The sequence below is a fragment of the Leptinotarsa decemlineata genome, unplaced genomic scaffold (assembly GCF_025532065.1).
Source record: "Leptinotarsa decemlineata unplaced genomic scaffold, Ldec_3_MD MMD2_tig00000035_RagTag_RagTag, whole genome shotgun sequence".
Taxonomy (NCBI): domain Eukaryota; kingdom Metazoa; phylum Arthropoda; class Insecta; order Coleoptera; family Chrysomelidae; genus Leptinotarsa; species Leptinotarsa decemlineata.
The window spans coordinates 10,602,265-10,623,402 of record NW_027412540.1 but is presented as its reverse complement, the minus strand read 5'-3'; the positions used below and the strand labels follow the sequence as shown (position 1 = coordinate 10,623,402).

Here is a 21,138-nt window from a genome sequence, read left to right as displayed (position 1 = left end):
TTCTCTGATGACAAAAAAACTGCAGTGTTTTGATGGACATAACTATCTTCTATACTTTATGGAGTTCTGTTTGAAAGAAACATAATTTGACACCATTTTGAATAACTGCTGTTTACAAGCTCGACTGCTAACGACGTGAAAGAGCATTTTAAACGATATTATTAATAATATTGTGATTTAATATGACGACAATTCGAAATATTTAGATAAAGTGATAAAAATTTTACTTATGCTATATTTCTGTTAAAAAAACATATTTCATCTTGAAATTTCAGTCACAACCATTTGAAAGCATCACAAATCCAGTGGCGTCGTCAAATTTCATATAAAAAAATCGCTAGTATGTTTTTTGGATTTTTGACCTTGAAAAAAATTCGAAGTAGGCCTTGAAAATTTCATTTATATTTCGACTTCACAGCACTCTAATAGAACTATTGACGCTCTATCTATTGAAAAAAAAAACTTCTGAATCGGATAATAAATAACAGTTTTAGAGAGGTGGCCCGCTTTCAAATGGGTCACTCTGTATATATATATATATATTTCTTTTCTTGGGCTGTGTCCCTCTGTTGGTTGAGTAGAATAGCTTTGAGCTAGACTTCGCCAACAGTGAATGACCCAATTATGTACTGTTCTAGAATGACAATAAAAGGCGTTTATTATTATTATTATTATTTATTATTGAATGTGCTTCTTTTAGAAGTGGTATGTGAAAATGAAAACCAACAGCAAAATTACTTGAAACAAGGCATGGTTGTACGAACAATGCTGAGTGAAGTCATATTGATGTGCCTATTAAAGACATTCTTTGACTAAAAGTTGACAAGTCAGTGACAGAATTCCTTGTAGATGGTGGGATTTTTACAGTTATGGCCAGTCTTGGGAAATGGAATAATTCAAATCAACTACACGAAATTCCGTACACTTCTTTCATTGAAAGTTTGTTCTGGTTCTTAGTTCGTACTGTTTCCAATCGTCCAGAATAAGTGAGTTAGTTGTGCACTGAAACGGTTTACGTGACAACATATTCAGTATTCAGTTGGGTGACTGTCACGATAGTGTAACTTAGGATTAAGTTTAGTTCAATTGATGGGCTTGTTCTGGTTCTCTACCCGGACAGTCACCTAACTGAAAACTGAACATTTTGTCGCGTTAAGCTTTTCAGTTCAAAATTGCCTCACTGATTTTGGACGATTCGAAACAGTACACATTGAGAGGACAAATCTTATGTATATTCCGTGTTGCGTGGACAAGACCAGTGAACAGTATGGTTGACAGGAACAGTGATGCGTCGTTAATAAAAATGGACTTTGTAAATGTACATGGTTAATCATTATTAATGAACAATAAATGTTTAACTCAGAATACAACATCATACAACTGTAACAGTGACTGTTTCTGACTGTTAGGATCACCTGGTTAACGGAAATCCAGATTTTAAACAGAACAGTCCGGACAGAGAACCAGAACAAGTTTAAACATTGGCAGGCGAACTTGGGGAACTTGGGGTCCTCTTCTTCTCTTGTTATAGTCGTTGCTTCCTTCCAGGCGCATTTGACCAGTGCGCCTCCTATTACATAGCATAATAGGAGCTTCGTCTCTCTTCGTCTGGAGGCAGTTTAACTTGGTCGAAGCAATACCGTTCTTAACTTGTTGAAATTTTCGTGTGGATAGTTCTTAATCACTTTTTGAACTCACTTAAGACGTTTTCTGGCGCTCATGTATTCAAAACGTATTTGTCTGTGATTCAAATACATTCATTCTGGCGTTGAAATGATGACATCACAGCAACTATGATTTGAAACGTATTCATCATGATACAAAACTAGCGTGAGGTTGGTTTTCACATACAGCTTATCAAATCTAGGAAGATATTCGAGAATTCTCTTTCTCTGTCGCTCTCATAGTCTTCTAACGAACGCACATCTAGTAGGCGGGACCATAACGGAATTCAGAAAGCTTTTCATTTGACAAGCTGTATATTTGTTCTTATTTCATAAAAAAGTGTTTAGATAAACACAGTGTAAAATATGTTTAGAATTTGGAAAAGAAAACGATGTTCATGATATCATTTACTGTATGCAATCTTAAGCCACAAGCAATCTTATGAAAGTTTAATATTTTGTACGTATATTTTTAAATGTATTCAAGAGGTGTATTTGTAGCAGATACAAATTATATATTTTCATCCAGGCGGGTAATGAAGAAATAAAGGAATAATTCAATTAAACTGTCGTGTTCTTACTTGTAACACATTTTCTGTATTAACAAAACAAAATGTGCTAACACTCATATCCAACAAGTCAGAATATTAGAATATTTCATAATTTCTTTGATATGTAGTCTTCAAATAATTTTTAAACGCAATCACAGATTAAATTCATTAAAAAACCAAATATCGAATATTCATGCATTGAATACTATAAAAATAAAAATAATTTCTCCTAGTGTCGTATACAGTCCTAAATCGATGTAGTGATTGCAATAGCTTTGAAAATACTCGCAATATTAAGAACGACAAACGTGGAATACATGCAGTAAGGAGTATAACGAGAGCTGTTGTTGAGAACACTAACAACAGTTCAGTGTTGTCTCGTTTCGTTGTCTTGTTTTAAGAAGTTTCATGAAACTACAAGTCAAACTGTGAAACTTCGTAAAATGGCGGAAAATTTGAAAAAAGATATATTTATCAACAACCTGAAATTATTGACAAATTTACTTGCATAAATTGTGAAATTTGTTCACACAAAAGTCATTTGTGTTTTTAAAATATTACGTAGTGTATACTTCAAGTACCTAGTGCAAATTAAAAAATTTCAATAACAAATTTCACAAATTGTCAATAAGTCAATAATGTCAAGTTTTTGATAAATATATTTTTTTAAATATCCCGCCATTTTACATTTCACAGTTTGACATAGTAACTTCACAGCTTACTTAAAACCCCGAGACAACACTGAAATGAGAAAAGAACACAAACATTTCAAACGTAACAGTCGGTTAAGGTAATATAGTCATGTGTAGTTATACAAGCTAAAATTATTGGAACTAAAAAAAATCAATTTTTCATTGTTACTGTTTGTGTTTCCTCGTTAATACTGACCTATTTGAAAATATATGGAATTAATGGTTCCAGTAATTTTTAAAAGTAATTGGTTATCTGTGAAGAAAATAGGAATCGTACAAAGTCTCTGAAAAGAAATTATGAAATAATGGAAACACCTAAAAAATCTATTCAGCAAATAGTAAATACTAGGCCTTGTTCTGTTAACCTAGAACAATTAAATTCAACTATTCTAGCTAAAAATCGAACAGTCATTGAAAATAAAGAAAAAAGTAAGTATAATGATAAAAACGTATCATCCGCAAAATCTGCAAATGATAATATATTAGAACCTGCCACACCACAAGCTAACATGGAATTCAGTCAGGAACTGAAGAAAATAATAAATGAACGAAATATTCTAACAACAAAAACAAGAAAACGAGTTTTCGAAGCTCTCGACGAGATAAAATCAAGGAGTGAAGAAGAGAGTAGAAATTTTAAAAGGGAAAAGTCTATACTTGAAATTATTAATAGTGAAATTAAGTATGTTCATCAGCTAGAAATTATTATGAACTTTTTCATGAAACCAACAAAAGAACAAAAACTTCTGAGAGCAGATGATTTTCAAGTGCTTTTTGGTAATATTGGTACCATTTATAATGTTAACAAAGAACTTCTGGAGGAACTTAATGTGGGTGTTGATAATGTAGCTAGAGCCTTTACCAAAATTGGCCCATTTTTGAAATTGTATTCAGTATATGCATATGAATTCAAGAACATCTTGAACATTCTACAGGTAAGTTTATTTGTTTTTGGACTACTTAAGATTCCATTAATCCAGTTCTATTCTGACTCTCTTGAGTTACAACGTGAACAGTGGTATTTTATTTCTGAGATATTGAGCTTGTGGGTCTGACAAACTTCCACAAGTATTTGTGATTTTTTTTATTGCTTATCAGATTTTCACAGATTCTGAAGGTAACATTCTTAATTATACATCTGAAAGTGGAATGAATATAATATACTTCAACACATTTTAAATGGATTTTTTTAATGAAGTTAAAAGTGAAGATATTTCCAGTGACAACAAATGAGATTTTGAATATTTTCTGAAGGGAAAAGCTAGTGATGGTAAACAAGATAGAGACATTTCCGATGAAACAATTGAGCAGTTATAACAACAAATTCAAATAACATCATTTATTTGTCAATTTGTCAATTATAAACAATTTGAAAAACACTTTTCTCTATTCCATTTGTATTCCAAACATTCTTATGGTTATGGAATTGAATCAGATATCATTCACAGGATTCCTACACAACATTATAAATGAAAGAAGTAACATTTCGCTTACATGAAACACTCTCATCGTCACTGGTAGACATCCGATGTTTTGTCGTAAGATACTTGTCTTATCGGCTCTTCAGTACCAAATACGGATAATATTATAAAAAAAATACTCAATTTCCACATTTTTTATATCAAAATGGAGAGGTAGAAAGCCAAAACCTTTATTTCTCAAAAATTGAATTAATAGTTGAACCATTTCTTAAAAATAAGCGTTAATTCACATGTTGTGAAAAGAAGAAAAACTTTGAAATGAACTAAACCCCTTCTGTCTTTAGTTTATTACATACACAATTTATATGATTGTGTCATGATTTACCTATTTCATCAAAAACAATTTCTTTTTCCTAAAATTGCTTATGTCTTATTTGTTGTAACTCTGACTCCAGTAGTAATACTTTATATGGAACTGTATTGAAATACACGGGATGTATACATTCAAAATATGATAAGTATTAATTGACATTGGATTTTTTTCAAAACTAATAATATAATAATAATAATAATGTTTTATTCATACTATTTCATTACATATTTCAATTCTACCAATCATAAAATGAACAAAACAGAAAAAAACCCACTAGGAAATGAATCCGCGCGTGGCATGAAATCTTTGTCCAAACATTAGACGTGAACATCATTAAAATACAAATATTCTCTAATTTTGTTTAAATATAAAAACATAGAAATCTAAAAATTATTAATACTAGAAGATTTAAAATCCAAACCAAATTTTTTTTTTTAATTCAAAGTGGAATAAGATTATAAATATTTGAAAATACATGACAATCTAACACATATCAAATAAAACGAAATGTACTTGTGATACACTGTTTGGAACCACCAAATCGTTATTTTCAACACCTCGACAAGTGTTTCGATCACCAAGTGATCATCTTCAAGAGGAAGATTAAACTGTTCAAACAGTTTAATCTTAGGATTACTTGGTGATCGAAACACGTGTTGAGTTGTTAAAAATAACAACTTGGTGTTGGGAAGAAACTCCAGTCATATCAAAATGAAATGTATTGAAATCTATCCCATTTCTTTGAGTCCAATCTTATGAGTGCAGAACAATTGCTTCATCTTGAATAACGTTAAAATATAAGGTGGCATTTCTTCGGTGGCTAGATATTCTACTGATATTTCCTCATTCTTGGCCAGTTCTCTCACACAAGGATATCTGTTTCATATGTGTTTTGTTGCATCATAGAAAATCACATTGTAAACCAACTTGTCAGCTTCCTGATTGTCATTGTATTTTAAAACTTTTGTTTTTCACTATGTGCCTTTAACCTGTTGGTTTTCATTTCATTGTTGGAAAACAGAAATCGTCCACATAAAGAGCAATAATGATCAATTTGTTAACTCATATTTCTCGTATGTGCAAAGATCATATGAGCATCTACTAAAACGAGTTTTCAGCAACAATTATTAATGTTAGTGTTCCAAGATCTAGTTGATTGCTCTAACCCCAAATATTACCTTCTCAAATGTGTATACCTCAATCATACATTTTGTTGTGAAAAAAAATCCTGGAGGTTGCTCTATATTATATAGATATCTCCTCCAAACTTCCATTCAAAAATATAGTTATTATATCGATATGGTCAATTACTCGGGATATTTCTGCAGCTTAGAAACTTCTCCTTTAAGTTAACTTGTATCATTGCAGAATGCAAGATCTCTAAATCCACAATTTGCAAAATTTGTCGAAAGTCAAGAATCACGACCTGAAGTTCAAAATAAATTGTCAGCTCTTCTGATTACACCAATTCAAAGGGTCCCAAGGTATAAGCTCTTGCTGACACAATTGCACAGATTGACAAAGCCTACTGAAAAAGATTATGACAACTTAACAGGTTAGTATTAATTGGCCGAACTTGTTTGAATTTCTACTAAGGACTTACATTATTTCAGAATGTTTGGAAAAAATTAACGATGCTGCAGATCACATCAATAAAATCGTTGAGGACCAAGAAAACATGCAGAGATTGCTTGAACTACAAAGGTTCTTGAGAAGTGGTGAACCAATTATAGTTAAACCAGGAAGAACATTGATAAAAGAAGGCATATTAGTCAAAATGTCTACAAAAAATACCCCTAGTGAAAAGCTGTATACTGTTCTAATGAATGATATAATTCTATTCACTAAAATGAAAAAAGATGAGCCCAAAGTCAACTCTTTGAAATGTTTAAGCATATTTCCTCTAAGCAAGTGTCAAGTTTTTGAGGTCTTGGATAAAGGTTGTATGAGGATAAAATGTCAGGAGGAAGAGCTCATTCTGTATCACGATCAGTTTAGTGAAACAAAGAGTTGGATTGAGAAAATAAAAAATTGCGTCAAGAATCACTTGAATGATAGAAAAACTTTGAGAAAAGACAGTTCTTCCAGAAGGCCGGTGAAAAGAAAAGATATGCACGAATATAACGAAGTTGGTGTTAGTCCTGGAAAACCGTTGAAAAAAAGGAAACTGGTAATTAGTTTAGTTTGAATTGAAAATGAAATATTATTAGGAGAGATTGTTTTTGAGAAGGAAGATATCTGGCTTTGTTCTTTTCCGTCATTAAAGAAAAACTGTGAGAAACATTTTTTGTTGAATGTTGGAAAAGTAGAAAGCCAAAAAGCAGTTTTCTCTTGTATTTCAAATTAATATACAGTGTGTCACATCGATCTTCCATTGGGAGTTTGAGATGAAGGAGTGACGTCAAAAAATGTTAAATATAAGAATTTTAAATATCAATGCATTAGGCTTTTTTGTGAGATTTTCACTAAACGATTTTACAAGAACACAACTTATGTTTCGCCATACAATGGTTCCTTTGGCGTGTCTTTACACACCCGAAGAAGCTATTGTATGGCGAAACATGTTTTGCATTTTTGTAAAATCGTTCAGTGAAAATCTCACAATAAAGTGTTTTTTCAATATGTAATTATGGATTTTCATCAAGCATTAGGCTTCTGAAATATTCTCCAGTATACAGGGTATCCAGTGGAAGCCTGGCGTTTCAAAGTTAGGGTTTTTAACTGGAATGAAATATATTGCTTTCCATATTTAAATTTTGTCAGAAAAGTCCTTTCAAAAAGTATATTTATATGGGTTTGTACTGAGCGGTTTAGTAGTTATGTCAAAAATAACGTCAAAATGTTGACCTATTCAACCTACCTCAGTTTCAGTGAAAACTCTGTTTCATTGTGAAGATATTTTTAAAATATTGTATTTTCATCATCGTATATTAATTTGATCATAATCTTATTTTTTCTAATTCTGGGTGAGTCGCAACTTGAGAAACAGTTTTTCCTTGGTTTTTTCAGTATTTTATTATATGATTTCTCCTTAAAAAGCTCTTTAAAAAAATATTGGGTTGTAAAAGTAAATAGGTACCTAGCGCTGCTGAAATTATAACAGAAATAGAATTATTTTCAACACTGAACTTCTCCATCAAAATCAAGATAAATTTGTGACCAATCAATAAATATTTAGATGGTGAACCCTTTTGGGGATTTAAAAAATAGATTTATGCATCAGCAATTAGTTCGGGAGACTCAATCATGATAACATAAAGACTGTTCAAAACCAAAACTGTTACCAATTACCAGAACTGCAACACTATTTTTGACTCGCCTTCTGCCAACCAAGTTGGCATCTTGAAAAGATGAAGAGTCCACTCGAAAAGTGTGTCACAGTTCTGGTATTTAGGAACAGTGCTTGTTTTGGATTTATTATACGCCAGAGGTCCCAGTTCTACCTTTCATAGGACTGTTGTTGAACAAAAATGTAATCATATATTGAAAACCTCCTTGGTAAAATTATCAACAAACAAGTTTACATCATCAACTAGGTTTACTCAGGATCAATAATGAAGTGAAATTAATTTCAGTTTCATTTTAAAAAATGAGGAAGAATGTTTTCAGGCATTGAATTTTTGTGAAAAAACAAATCATTCAAAATCTTTTTCTCGGGAGGCTAACTTTATCAATAAAATTTTGTTCTAAATTTGTTTGTGTGTTTTTATGGTATAATCTCTAGGTATGCATTGAGCTAGTACGCACCAACTTCAGATCATTATATTTCTTGTATAATGATTGGATAATCATGTATGTTTTATATTCTAGGAATATGAACCAGAGTATAGCAGACCTGCTTATTTGTCTAAAAGAAGACCTTTGGATAGGTTACTTTTAGGAACAGCCGTTTCCAGTAAGTGTCAATTGGATGAGAACTGTACTGACGGTGGAAATTCAATAAAACCCGTGAACAGTCAAGCTGTAGAAGTTTCCAGGACTCCTGAGTTATCAAAAGAAGTATTTGTGTTCGGAAGATCAAATACCAGTGACTTTGGCGTTAAAGTTGGCGAGTTTTTAGGAGGAGTTAGAACTTCCATAAAAAGATTGCTTGGTTTTAAAAAATAGCTGTATTGAACTGCTCGGTAAAACAGTGAAAAACTTTACAAAATTTGTAATTGATAACAATTTATTTTGTTCGCATTTCACTTTCAATTTGATATAGGTTTCAAGTTTTGTCATGGAAGAAATTAGTTATCAATATATATCTTCCAGGTATTAATTGGTAACTAAAACAGGTAGACCAAATATGATTCATTTGCTGTTTTTACTTTGATGCAACATGTAAATATGTCATTCACTGAATCATGTTGAGTGTTATCTCAACCAATGGTTAAGAGGGAAATCAATAAAGAAGGTGTAAAAAATAATTATAATTTATAGGAACCTTTGATGCATAACTAAAATATGCAATAAAATAGATTGCTTACATTCAATTCAATTAGTATAATAGCACAGCTGTTAATTTACAGTGAATCAATTGTAAAAAGTGTACTTTTGAGTTCAATTGAACATTTTAACTCAGTTTACAGCTCTCTGGAAGTAGTGTTTTTGTGTATTATCACGTAATGATAAAGATACTGAAAATTTAAATTTGAGATACCAAACAATGTACCACTCGGGTTTCATTTTCAAAGCAACCTTTTTTCTCAAAATAATTTTCATTATATGTGGATTATAAGCTATAAAAACAGTATATAGACTTCAAAAATGTTGATGCTGTATCGGTAAGTTATTCCTCCCAAAATAAAGTCAAAGCTATTTCTATATGAATTCAATGAATTGAATTTCATGATTATAAATATAAAAATTTTGTTATGGTTGAGTTACCGTAGTTCCAACATATGTTATTCATTATCCATAATCAAGATTCTCAAATATTTTTATTGTATAATTTCTTTAACAAGGAAAAAACTCGACTTGTGATGATGATTCCATTGAGAAACGTGTAAGACTTTCAATTTAGAAATTTTATATGTTGTAGATGTATGTCAAACAAATTCTATGAATATATTTTTATCAATTTTTAATTGTTGCAATTTTCCTCATAAACATTTTTATCCTGTTTTCGTCCAGTTCATTAAACCATCGGCCGTCTTTTTTGAAGTAGGATCCGATTATGAGACCATCTGCTGAGGTGTAATTCTCCAGGTTATCATAGGTAATTCCGGATCCAACGAGTACTGGCAACGATGTGCTATTTTTCAGTTGTTGCAATTCTTGAGCATCGACAGGCTCACCTGTAGCTGTTCCTGTAAGGATAACCCCGTCAGAAAGGAAAAACTCTGCTGCCTTAGCAGTGTCAACAAGCGAAATATCTCCTGTTATTGCATGTGAACTGAAACAATAATGAAAATTGATGAAAAAGAGAGAGGGGGGGAAAACAAACATTTTATAGTTCCATGGCAAGCAATAACTACAACATTGGCAAATGTGATTTTCATTTATGTAAAGTCAGGCAATGAATATTTTATGAGATTTTTTGATAAATCAATTTTTCAGTAATCGGTACATCCAAGGTATCTTCTAGATTTCCTTGAGACTGTTTAGTCTCAAAAAAATCTAGAATTTTATTGATTGAATTGAAAGGGGTACATTTTTAGGTCTGGTCTGCCAATATTCTTCTGCACTTTCAAAATAATTTTATAAAGGTGTGCACAAACACATAAGTAAACAGGTTCACTATTTCACTGTAATGTCAGAAGGACTTCAGGATCCCTACTATACCTAGTACATTTTCCTGGTTGACACAGGTTACATAACATTGTCTGAAATACAGGTAGTGACATGTCATAGCTTCAGTAGCTTAAATTACTCCGAAGCCTTCGAGATAATTATTCATGAAATACATTTTATGGGGTATTGTGGTATGGGTTCACAAAAAATTTAACAGTTTTTGAATCATGAAAATACATTTTACAGAATTCAGGGATGTTTGTGGGATGCTGACAGTTCCAAACATTTTAAAATGCAGGCCTATGATGATACTCAACATCATTTTAATATGAATACTATTTTTTGTTGAGAATCAAATTTCCTATCGAATATGTCAATAGTTTGACATTTTCGGGTTAGGAAACGTATTTTTTAACAAAATAAACCTTTGAAACAATCGAGAAATAATGAAAAATTGTATTTTATTCTTGGCTGACAGTAAGAGTAGTTCACCACCTTTTTGAATGGTTTTTGTAATTTTCGACATACGTTAGCTTTTTAATTATAGAATAATTATAGAAAACTTATAAGCGATGCTAAACGGGCTAGCATTAACGAAAACATTGTTAAAGCCAGTAACAAATCAAAACAAATTTGGAAGGAAGTCAACACAAAATTAGGCAGAAGTCCAAAAAATAATAGCGGTATAACACTTACAATAAATGATACCACATTTACTGATCCCGTCTCAGTAGCTAATTGTTTTGGCGAACATTTCTCCACTAATATAAAAAACAAAATTGACGAATATTCTGGAGTTGACATGTCTCAAAGCTGCACCACTGGTGAAATGCAACAAAATACCTTTTTCTTCGAACCCGCCACAACCGAAGAGGTCAAATCAACAATATTCAACCTCAAAAGTAAAACGGCATCAGGACCTGATAATGTATTTCCCAATGTTTTGAAACTAGTTTCCATTAGTGTGGTGCAACCCCTAACTGACCTGATCAATATGTCTATTGAAACAGGTGAATTTCCAGATGTGCTGAAATTGAGTAAAGTGATCGCCATACATAAAAGTGGTAATAGATCAGAAATTGATAATTATAGACCAATTAGTCTTCTCAGTATTTTTTCAAAAATTTTAGAAAGACTAATGTACAATAGACTAATGAATTTTTTAATAAGTCATAAAATTTTATCTGATTCTCAACATGGATTTCGCATGGGCAGGTCAACTGAATCTGCTACTACCCTTTTTGTTGATTTCATATCTAGGAATATGGACAATAGGAAGCACGTGGCAGGAATTTTCTTTGACTTGTCTAAAGCTTTCGACTGTATTGATAAAGTGTTTATGGCTTCCAAACTGTATAATATTGGCATTAGAGGAAATATTCTTGACTGGATCATTTCATTCATGTAGAAATAGATAGTGTTGAGTCAGAAAGATATTCAGTTGATGTTGGAGTAGCGCAAGGTTCAATTCTGGGACCATTGCTTTTCTTACTATTTCTCAATGACTTCCCAATTAATGTCGATAGGCGCTTTTATCTAATAAATTTTACTGATGACACAACATTTGCTATAGCTGAGTCATCTATGGAGGATATGATTTCATCGGTCGAACTCTGTATTAGTGAAATGACAAAATATTGTCATTCCAATAAACTGATGCTAAATGCACAGAAAACGAAAATTATATATTTCAATAAGGACAATTTGATCGATAGTAAAGTCCTACAGACACATAACTCCACTAAGTTTCTGGGTGTAATGATTGATAAATCACTCTCATGGTCTGAGCATATTGAAGGTTTATCTAAAAAACTATCCAAGTCATACTTCGCAATTCTGCAATTGAGGTATGAACTTCATGAGAATATACTGCACTATCTTTTCACATCACGTTATGGGGAAATGCTACAGAAATAAATAGGATATTTGTTACACAAAAAAGAATTGTTAGAATGATGTTTAACATGAAGCCACGTGATTCTTGCAGGGAAATTTTTAAGAGTAAAAAGATTATGACAGTTTGCTGCATTTATATTTATAAAAGTTGCTTACACATTAAAAAGCATGAAAATGAACTAATAAAAAACAATTACCACCATCAATATTGCACTAGAAATGCTTCAAATTTATTAACAATGACTCACAGAACATCCGCATTTGAAAAATCGCCAACTTAAGCTGGGGTAAAAATATATAATAAACTCCCTAATCTAATGAAGGCCTGTAATACTATCGAATTAAAAAAATCACTGAAAGATTTCTTATTGGCTAAATCTTATTATACATTACAAGAGTATTTCGCTGCTTGAGTTTTTGTGGATATCTGTGTGTAAATAATCTTATTCTTTTATGTTTTAATCTTACATTTTTACACTTGTACATCTATACGTTTTTACATTTTTATTTACACATATATGTATATATATCTGTATTTTATGGTCCTATGTTTATATGTATTGAATGTATATTTACATGTTTGTTTGTTTACATATTTATAAGTATAAGTTGACATGTTCGATACCATGTAGTTGGTCCATAAATGAATAAATTTCTTTCTTTCTTTCTTTAATATTTCTTTAAAGAATTTTCGTTGAGTGAATCAGCCAAAAAATATATGATTTATGCGACTTTCTGTACATTATTTATGAGGATATTTTCATTCAATGATACAAATAAAACATTTCATAAAAATTAACTTCTAGGAGGCACATCATTTTTTCTGCCGTCGATGAAAGGCCAAAATGCCTGGATTCTAGATTCCATTCTCGAGTCTACCGTCAGTGAATAAGATAAGATATTTATTGACTTTTCAAAATTACAAAAATGTTTATGAGATAGATTCACAACATAATTGTGTAGGTAAGTCAAGACTGAGGTGTAGTAATTTAAAATTGTATATAAAATTTGTAAAGCTATGTAGAAATAAGTAGTAAATTCTGTAAAAATGAGATAATCGTAGAAACTCTATAAATATTAAGTCCATATATGGGAGAAAACATCTTCAATATTATAAAGTGGATTTACAAGAAGTGATTTTTTTAAATAGTGTTTCAATTTTTTTGTAGTGAATGTCTTCCAATCCACCGGTATAAGGTTATATAGTTTAATTGGCAGATAGTCAGTCTGCTTCATTGTTTTAGTGTAGTTCACTCGAGGTAGTCTATACAATTCTTTATTGCGGGTATTGTACTTGTAAATTTTACTTCCCGTAGTGGCAGTTAACCATACCGTAGTATACGTAGTGTTCATTCCACTTCAGGTTGGAATTTATGTGAAATCCTAGTATTTTGACTGATGAATCATCTGCTGTATTTTTTGAGAAAGTTATTTCTTTAGTTTTGTTTTTATTCAAGGATAAAATATTTGCGTTGAAATAAACTTCACCTTGTGACAGTGTCTCACCTGAAATTCTATCGATCTCTTTTAAATTCCTGCTTCTGATTAAGAAAGTTGAGTCGTCTCCGTACATAAATACATCTGCGATTTCTAAGAAGGTTGGCAGATCATTCATAAAGATTATAAACAACAGTGGCCCCAGGACTGAACCCTGAGGCACAACATGTTTGATTTGTATGGTCCTGGAAGTCACATTATTGTAGGATATGTATTATTTTCTGTTCATAATGAATGTTTCAATGAGTCGAAGAGCTGGTCCATGTATCCCGTATTTATGGAGCTTTCTAATAGGATGCCATGTGATACTCTGTCGAAGACTTTCGACAAGTCGCATAAGATTGCACATGTATGTATCCCTACTCATAGATTTTTTGCTATTGAGTGAACTATCTCAGTAACAGCTTGTGAAGTTGATCTGAGCGACCGAAATCCATATTGGTGGTCATCGAGATGTTTTCTGTTTTCCAAAAAGCTCGTTATTCTGTCTTTGATAATTACTTCAATTATTTTTGATGATACAAAATAATTCTGAGTATTTACTGGTCTCTTGAAATTCTTTGTCACAAGTTCGCTAGCCATTGTTCAAATTTTTCGTAAGCAACCTTATATCATCGCGTTTGTGATAAAGCAGCACTCATTTTGATATATATTGATTTATTGAACAGACAGGTATTGACTTACCTGGTTATACTCAACCCAATAGTTACGCCACGAAATAATAGCCAACCCAACATTGGTATATTCTCTTGATTGGTATAAAATTTGTGCAATAAACAAATATTCTCAAAACATTCGCTATTTATTTTTAACTTACCAATCTTCATGTAAAATACTTTTCCATCTATTGAGTACATGGGTGAAGGTCGTTTCTAACTCGGATCTTAAACTATCTTAAATCTATTGTCCCTTACATCTAATGGGCAAACATAACAGATATGAATAATCACATTCGCTATTTATTTTTTAACTTGCCAATCTTCATGTAAAATACTTTTCCATCTATTGAGTAGATGGGTGAAGGTCGTTTGTAACTCGGATCTTAAATCTATTGTCCCTTACATCTAAGGGGCAAACATAACGGATATGAATAATAACTGGGTGAGAGTAGGCGGGGCTGCTGCCTCTAAAGCATCCGCAGATGAAGATTGGTTGAATAAAATTGAAAAATGTTATTGACACATATATGAGGCATTTTGTATGATTTCTTCTTAGGAACTTGCCTGTGTTTTTTCTTGATATCGGTGAATACCAAAACATTTTCTGCTTCTATTTGTTTTCTGTATCTCAGTAACACTCCCGCATTTGCATCTGTAAAGCCTTCATCACCTATGTGACTGAAAACGTATCCCTCGGCTCTAATGAAGTTCATAGAACATGCTTTTGCTATGGCTAGTGCTTCCTTGTTCCCACCTGATAAAACCTGCAAAAACATTTGTTACAACAAAAATTTGATTGAACCACTATATAAAAGAGAATTTTTCCAACCATAAAAATGCATCACATAGAAAAAAAAGCTCATTCAGTACAGAATATATTCAGATCCACAGAGTGAGGTTCTATAATTGTGATGCACAGTTCGTTCTAGAAAATAGATGTATTGATAACTTCAGGAAGATAAAGTGATACAAAAGAAAATACCAATATTATATGGTGAATGAACCAGTCTGCTTAGAAATAGCACCCGGCAATACAAGGATTAATTATTTCAGTTCTAAAGCCCTATCAAAATATAAGCAGCATCTATAGTTTCCAAATGACAAAGTTAAGTACTTACACATTACAGTTTTTGAAAAAATCGCAAGTACTTCTATATTCAAATTTTCTTTCCTTCAAAAAGAAAAGGTTAGATCCATTCTGCGCCTACGATTATTGCCCTTTTGAATTTAATAACCTGATTAGTAACTAATATATACCTGAATTCCAAATGGTGTAGTATTGGGAATGATTTTTCTTAGTTCAGAGCATATTCTCGTTAATGTAGCTGTTACTTCTGGACCAAAATGTTTGGACTGTATGTACGGAATGTCGTGCATATTCTCAACTATCAGCCCGTCCTGAAATAGAATTAACAAATTTAAACATGAACAAACTGAAAAGTTTGAGTGGAGAACTTACAATATCATTTTTGAGGTATATCTCGGTTTCTTGACAAGCTTTAGACACAATTCTATCAATGGAACCAGAAAATAAGGGACTTCCTGTAAACGAATATTTTTTCAATTGACCAAAAAAACAAAACTTTCACGTAGGTATTATGATTTTTTAATACATTTTTTGTAGTGCTAGTTATCAGAATCGACTGATTTCGTGAAGTCTAGAATTCAGTTTTCTCCATTTTCTTTTGAATTCTCTCGCACTGTTTACATACTATCGAGAGGTGTACAACGATAGCATCTTAGAATTATTCGTGTTCATCGATTCCGAAGTTTTTGTAGTTGCGCTGATTTAATTAAATTGAAATTATATGAGGCTCTTGCACTAGAATCAATAAACAATTTAATGTATGGATATATAATATAAAAAACAAGGGACCTAAAGCACTCCCTTGGGGAACACCGTCAGTATATTATGCAGTTGCTATAATAGTACCTGCCACTTCTTGAATAGGGATACTTACGCTAACTTTAATGCATCAGGAATCCTATCAGTCACTACATAACAATGTTTTTATAAAATTAAGAAAAACGAGCAATAGTTTCAGTTTTACTTTCAGGTATTTTGACATTCAAATGTCATGCTAGTTACATTTATTATCCAAAGAGTTAAACAGTTAAGTCAGAAGTAATTAATAAATTAAAATTAGGAAAGTTAGAGTATAGGTTGTGATTAGAACTACTTCAATTTAGGTTGTCTAGAGACAAAATTGTCAAAGGTATTAGCTTCTTCAGAATTCTTATAAGAAAGTGAATATTTCCAAATAAAATCTCGATATATTCACCTCTACGAAACTACCTACACAGTAGGTTCTGGTAAATGCCTGCCAGAAAACAACTACTTTCCCGGCTAATACCACACATAGATATCGATTTATATGTGGCAGGCATCTATGTAAGATACCTCACAGAGGTTAATCTCGTAGATATTTCTTTCAGCAGCAGCAGGACCATGCTGAAATTATGCGAGTAGATCACCTACAAACCGGTTTCGAGGTATTACCTCTCATCAGTGTATGAAAGATCCGACCCATACAGCAAAGTGCCTGGGACTCGATGATAAAATATATTAGGTGCTGCATGCACCTAGACAGATAAATTAAAAATGAAATAGAGGATAAAGTCAAAGTTTCAGAATCATTTGTAACTTGAGTGGGTTCAGTTACTAATTGGATCAAACCATAAGACAGAAAAGGTTTTTTGATTCTTCTGACAAAATGAATTATCAAGATAAGTCAAATATGCAATACCTATTCATAAGGTAATCACCCAAATAATCATAATATTGGGTTCTAGATTAATCTTAGACTGACTGAAAATCTATTCAAAGGCTACTGTTTTAAGCACTGTTTTAACAGAGATAATAACTACATTGAAATTAACTTGAATCTTTTATTACTTCATTGTTATGATGCTTTGAAATTTATTTGATTTGCCCTTAGACGGTCGAACTGGGAATCAAATTAAAACTACCTAGTTTTTTTATCATAATAGTTAATTTTCTCTCTAGTTTTACGATGAAAATTCATCAGTTTTTAGTATATTATTTTTTTCATAAACAGGAAGAGAATTATTTATAATTCCAATAATTGCATTTTTTGAGCATGAATTTTTTATCATGCTACAATATCTTTCGGGAATATACAGTACGTTTTGTTTTTACTAATATTATTCCACATTGAGCCATTCCCTCCAAAAAATATTATCTGCTCCACATGTTTTTATCGAGCAGAAATGACGAATAACTTGACGGAAATACGATCAAAATACACCTATTATAAAAACTTTAGTAAAGTTTGAAGGTCAATTCCCATATTTCTTTATATTTATTACAGTTTATCATTTCACTGTAATCATTTCCATGCCAGATATTGCGAATGTTCGCAAATAAACAGCAAAACGTATCGTTGAAATTGAGTCCCCCAAACATCCTAAATTGTATGGTCTTCAACGCGGTGCATTATTTTTTTAAAATTTTGTAGTCCCCAAAATGGACCTAAAAAAATGTGTTATTTTCAGAGCGTGTTTTTTGCACATCGCAAATTTTCACAATATCGAGTTGCCACCAACAGATACTTATGTCTAGCAAAATCTCACACATTTCAAAAAAAAGAATGTTCCAGCTCGATCAGGAGCTGAGATTTTTTTCAAAATTCGGCACCCCTTTGTTAATGACTGATTTTTTTACGAAAACTAGTGGAATATTTAAACTGTATGATGCTGTAAAGTTTTTCGCAAAAAACCCGATTTCAAAGATCTTTGAAAAAATTTCAATATCTCTGTCAATTCCGAATCGATTTTGTTTATTCTTTTAAATCTGAGTTAGCTTGTGAAAAAAACATCCATATTGGTTGGGTCAATTAATTAATGATCGTGGTAGTAATAAATATGGATATAAAAATGATTTTAATAATTTGAAGAATAAGTTTCACCTTTGTATAAGTAAATACAAAGGTTTCACCAAAGTTTTGCTTTGAAAGTATGCAGAGAGGTCGCAACATAAGCTCATTATGAAATATTTTCCATCTATCGTAAATATCGAAATATTTCGTTAAAAAATGTGTTAATTCGAAGACAAGAGGAAAGAAAATGCATTACTAGGATAATATTACCCATTTTTCCTGCCGCCACTGTGAATGAATCATTACAGTGTTTCAGCGATTTATACGATTTGTCAATCCACCATATTTCAAACGCGTTCTAGTCGTAAGATATAATTATGAGTTCTGTGAGTATATCAGATGAACGATTTGTGTCCTTGTACCACAATCACAAGTATCATGCTAAAATACTATGCCACAGTTCTTATATTGTACTGTGGATATGGGGAAAGAAGCATAGAAACCTTGATGTTACCAATTCGCTTTTGTTTTGTCATAATTTACCGGCACGAAACATGACATTGAACCAACTTTGATAGATGGAAAAAAATCGTTTTCAAATGTAAACATTGGCGTGGGCTTTTCGCCTCTGAGAATGTAATGTCGAAGGTGCCGAATCATTTGTCTATAGATAAGTACGGTATACTTTTTATGAAGAATCAAGAATGCAGTAGGTCGAGTCTTTTCGTCAAAATATTTTACATAGGGAGGGCTCCAAGCATCTTGGTATATTCGATGGTATGGGCACATTTTATAATAGTATTTACAAATGAAACTTCATATAGATATAATAAAACCTGAAATAAATTTCTAGTAATAAAGTTTGCGTTTCACGCTATTCTTTAGATAGATAGTATCTATCTTCAGAGGGGAAGGTTATTTTTTCTTTGTTGATGTTAATCGAGATATGGGATTACATATCAATTCATTACAGTAAAGTCAAAGAGTACACCATTGGTATAGTACTAATTTACCTTACATAAAGTGACAGGCGTAATTCTCACACTTTCAAATTGTTTTTGTATATCTAATATTGTCACCTGACAATATTATAAAAAAACAAACTGATGGATATGTATTTTAGTATGTTGCAATCGCGACAATTCTTTAAACTTTTTTATATCAGTCTAATAATTTTTTATTTAGAGTTTCTGATAATGCGAAAACAAAGAAGTAAACTTTGTACGATTTACGTGGATTTTAGTTGGACCATAGCACCTGAATAATTAGCATAACCAATAAGCAGTGTCACATGTCAGGCAATCCATATATTCCACTTAATTGTCATGTAATTTGTATTTAAATAAATGTACATATATCCAGATCCCAGTGGCTATTTGCATGCAGATATTAGTAGGCATATCGTTTAGGGATTATAAATATAGTGTAAAGTGATCTATAGAAGTACCTGGGAGAGCCGGCACGTGAATCATTCCAATTATAGAACATTTTCGACGAAATAATCTATTATATAGCTTTAATGGTGAGTTCATAATTTTCTTGGATTTAACAAACACTTGTAATGGAATCTATCAAATAAAAAAGATAATTAAGGCCTCGACCCTTTCAGTGACGGAGTTATCATTTTTTTAAAGGGGTTTCTATTATATCTTTGGATTCTATCTCTTCAGTCTGCTTAATCCAATTTGTAACCACTTATCACAGTCAACTTTCACGTCTCAGGTTGGTAATACCTAAATAATAAAATAATACATATTCTTATTGAAAATATTTGTGAATAACCAATATATTTCCCAAGATTGGCTTCAAGAATTATAATCCCTTGCAACTGAAACGATTTATCAACATCAGCTTACAATAAATAACTTTAGAATTATAGTAATTTACAATTAATTTAAAACAAAGATATAACAATAACCTCACTTCCTCGTTTTCCTTAGCCCCGAATACCTGCCATCTTCCCTTCATGAAGTCCACTACAACCCAAAATAGGTAAATACAGGATGTTATACATTCATATCATTTAGCTGTTCTGCAGTATGTTTGCCCTGAAGCATAGTTGTTGTAAAATTTTGCTGGCTTCTTCTCATTTAATTTTAGCCTTTCCTTCTTGATCATTTCGTATTTTTTACTAGTGGTAGGATTTCAGTCTTCATCACTCGAGCTGTTTCTGAAACACTCCTCAGATAACAATTCTTATATGAGAACTCTGTTTCCTCTATACCTACTTTATCTGATTTGTCTGCTTCCTCGTAGTTTTTATAAATTTTCATTTATGAAATATGTGCAAAGGTACTCATACAATGTTCTCCATCAACAACAATTTATCAACAGCAGCTTACAATAAATAACTTGAGAATTATAGTAATTCACAATGAATTTAAAACAAAAATATAAAAATAATCTTATCTCCCTGTTTTCTTTAGTCCCGAATACCTGTCATCTTTCCTTCATGAAGTCCACTCCAACCCAAAATAGGTAAATACAGGATGTTTTACATTTATATCATTTGGCTGTTTTGCAGTATGTTTGCCCTCAAGCATAGTTGTGGAACTTTGCTGGCTTCTTCATATTTAGTTTTGGCCTTTCTTTCTTGATCATTTCGTATTTTTTACTAATGGTAGGATTTCAGTCTTCATCACACGAGCTTTTTCTGAAACACTTCTCAGATAACAATTCTTATACGAGAACTCTGTTTCCTCTATACCTACTTTCTCTGATTTGTCTGCTTCATCGTAGTTTTTATAAATTTTCATTTATGAAATATGTGCAAAGGTACTCATACAATGTTCTCCATCAACAACAATTTATCAACAACAGCTTACAATAAA

General features: G+C 31.8%; 4 protein-coding genes across 6 annotated transcripts in view; 3 read left to right on the top strand and 1 right to left on the bottom strand.

Annotated features, from left to right (window-relative positions):
- The first annotated feature begins 2,937 nt into the window (after positions 1 to 2,937).
- On the top strand, positions 2,938 to 9,770 carry RhoGEF4 (Rho guanine nucleotide exchange factor 4). The gene is made up of 4 exons (XM_023167975.2): positions 2,938 to 3,842; positions 6,070 to 6,256; positions 6,315 to 6,871; positions 8,512 to 9,770. Exons 1-4 carry the CDS (start codon positions 3,213 to 3,215, stop codon positions 8,806 to 8,808), a joined length of 1,671 nt encoding a protein of 556 aa, XP_023023743.2. The 5' UTR covers positions 2,938 to 3,212; the 3' UTR covers positions 8,809 to 9,770.
- The window catches only part of wrm1 (wurmchen 1 transmembrane protein), a 140,560-nt gene continuing 126,823 nt past the window's right edge, over positions 7,402 to 21,138 (top strand). The window contains exon 1 of the mRNA XM_074171871.1: positions 7,402 to 7,414. The gene's annotated coding sequence lies outside the window, so the exon portion shown is untranslated. The remainder of the gene's footprint in view (positions 7,415 to 21,138) is intronic.
- LOC111511909 (uncharacterized protein F13E9.13, mitochondrial) lies at positions 9,750 to 19,913 on the bottom strand. 2 transcript variants are annotated; one of them, XM_023167981.2, is made up of 5 exons: positions 19,755 to 19,913; positions 15,928 to 16,010; positions 15,726 to 15,866; positions 15,033 to 15,232; positions 9,750 to 10,078 (listed from the first exon to the last, which is right to left on the bottom strand). In XM_023167981.2, exons 1-5 carry the CDS (start codon positions 19,837 to 19,839, stop codon positions 9,760 to 9,762), a joined length of 828 nt encoding a protein of 275 aa, XP_023023749.2. In that variant the 5' UTR covers positions 19,840 to 19,913; the 3' UTR covers positions 9,750 to 9,759. The 2 variants fall into 2 exon arrangements, with proteins under 2 accessions (XP_023023749.2, XP_023023750.2); XM_023167982.2 differs by lacking the exon at positions 19,755 to 19,913 and adding an exon at positions 18,578 to 18,729.
- Positions 19,689 to 21,138, top strand: part of Adck5 (aarF domain containing kinase 5) — a 99,803-nt gene continuing 98,353 nt past the window's right edge. For both annotated transcript variants that reach the window (XM_074171868.1, XM_074171864.1), the window contains exon 1: positions 19,689 to 19,829. The gene's annotated coding sequence lies outside the window, so the exon portion shown is untranslated. The remainder of the gene's footprint in view (positions 19,830 to 21,138) is intronic.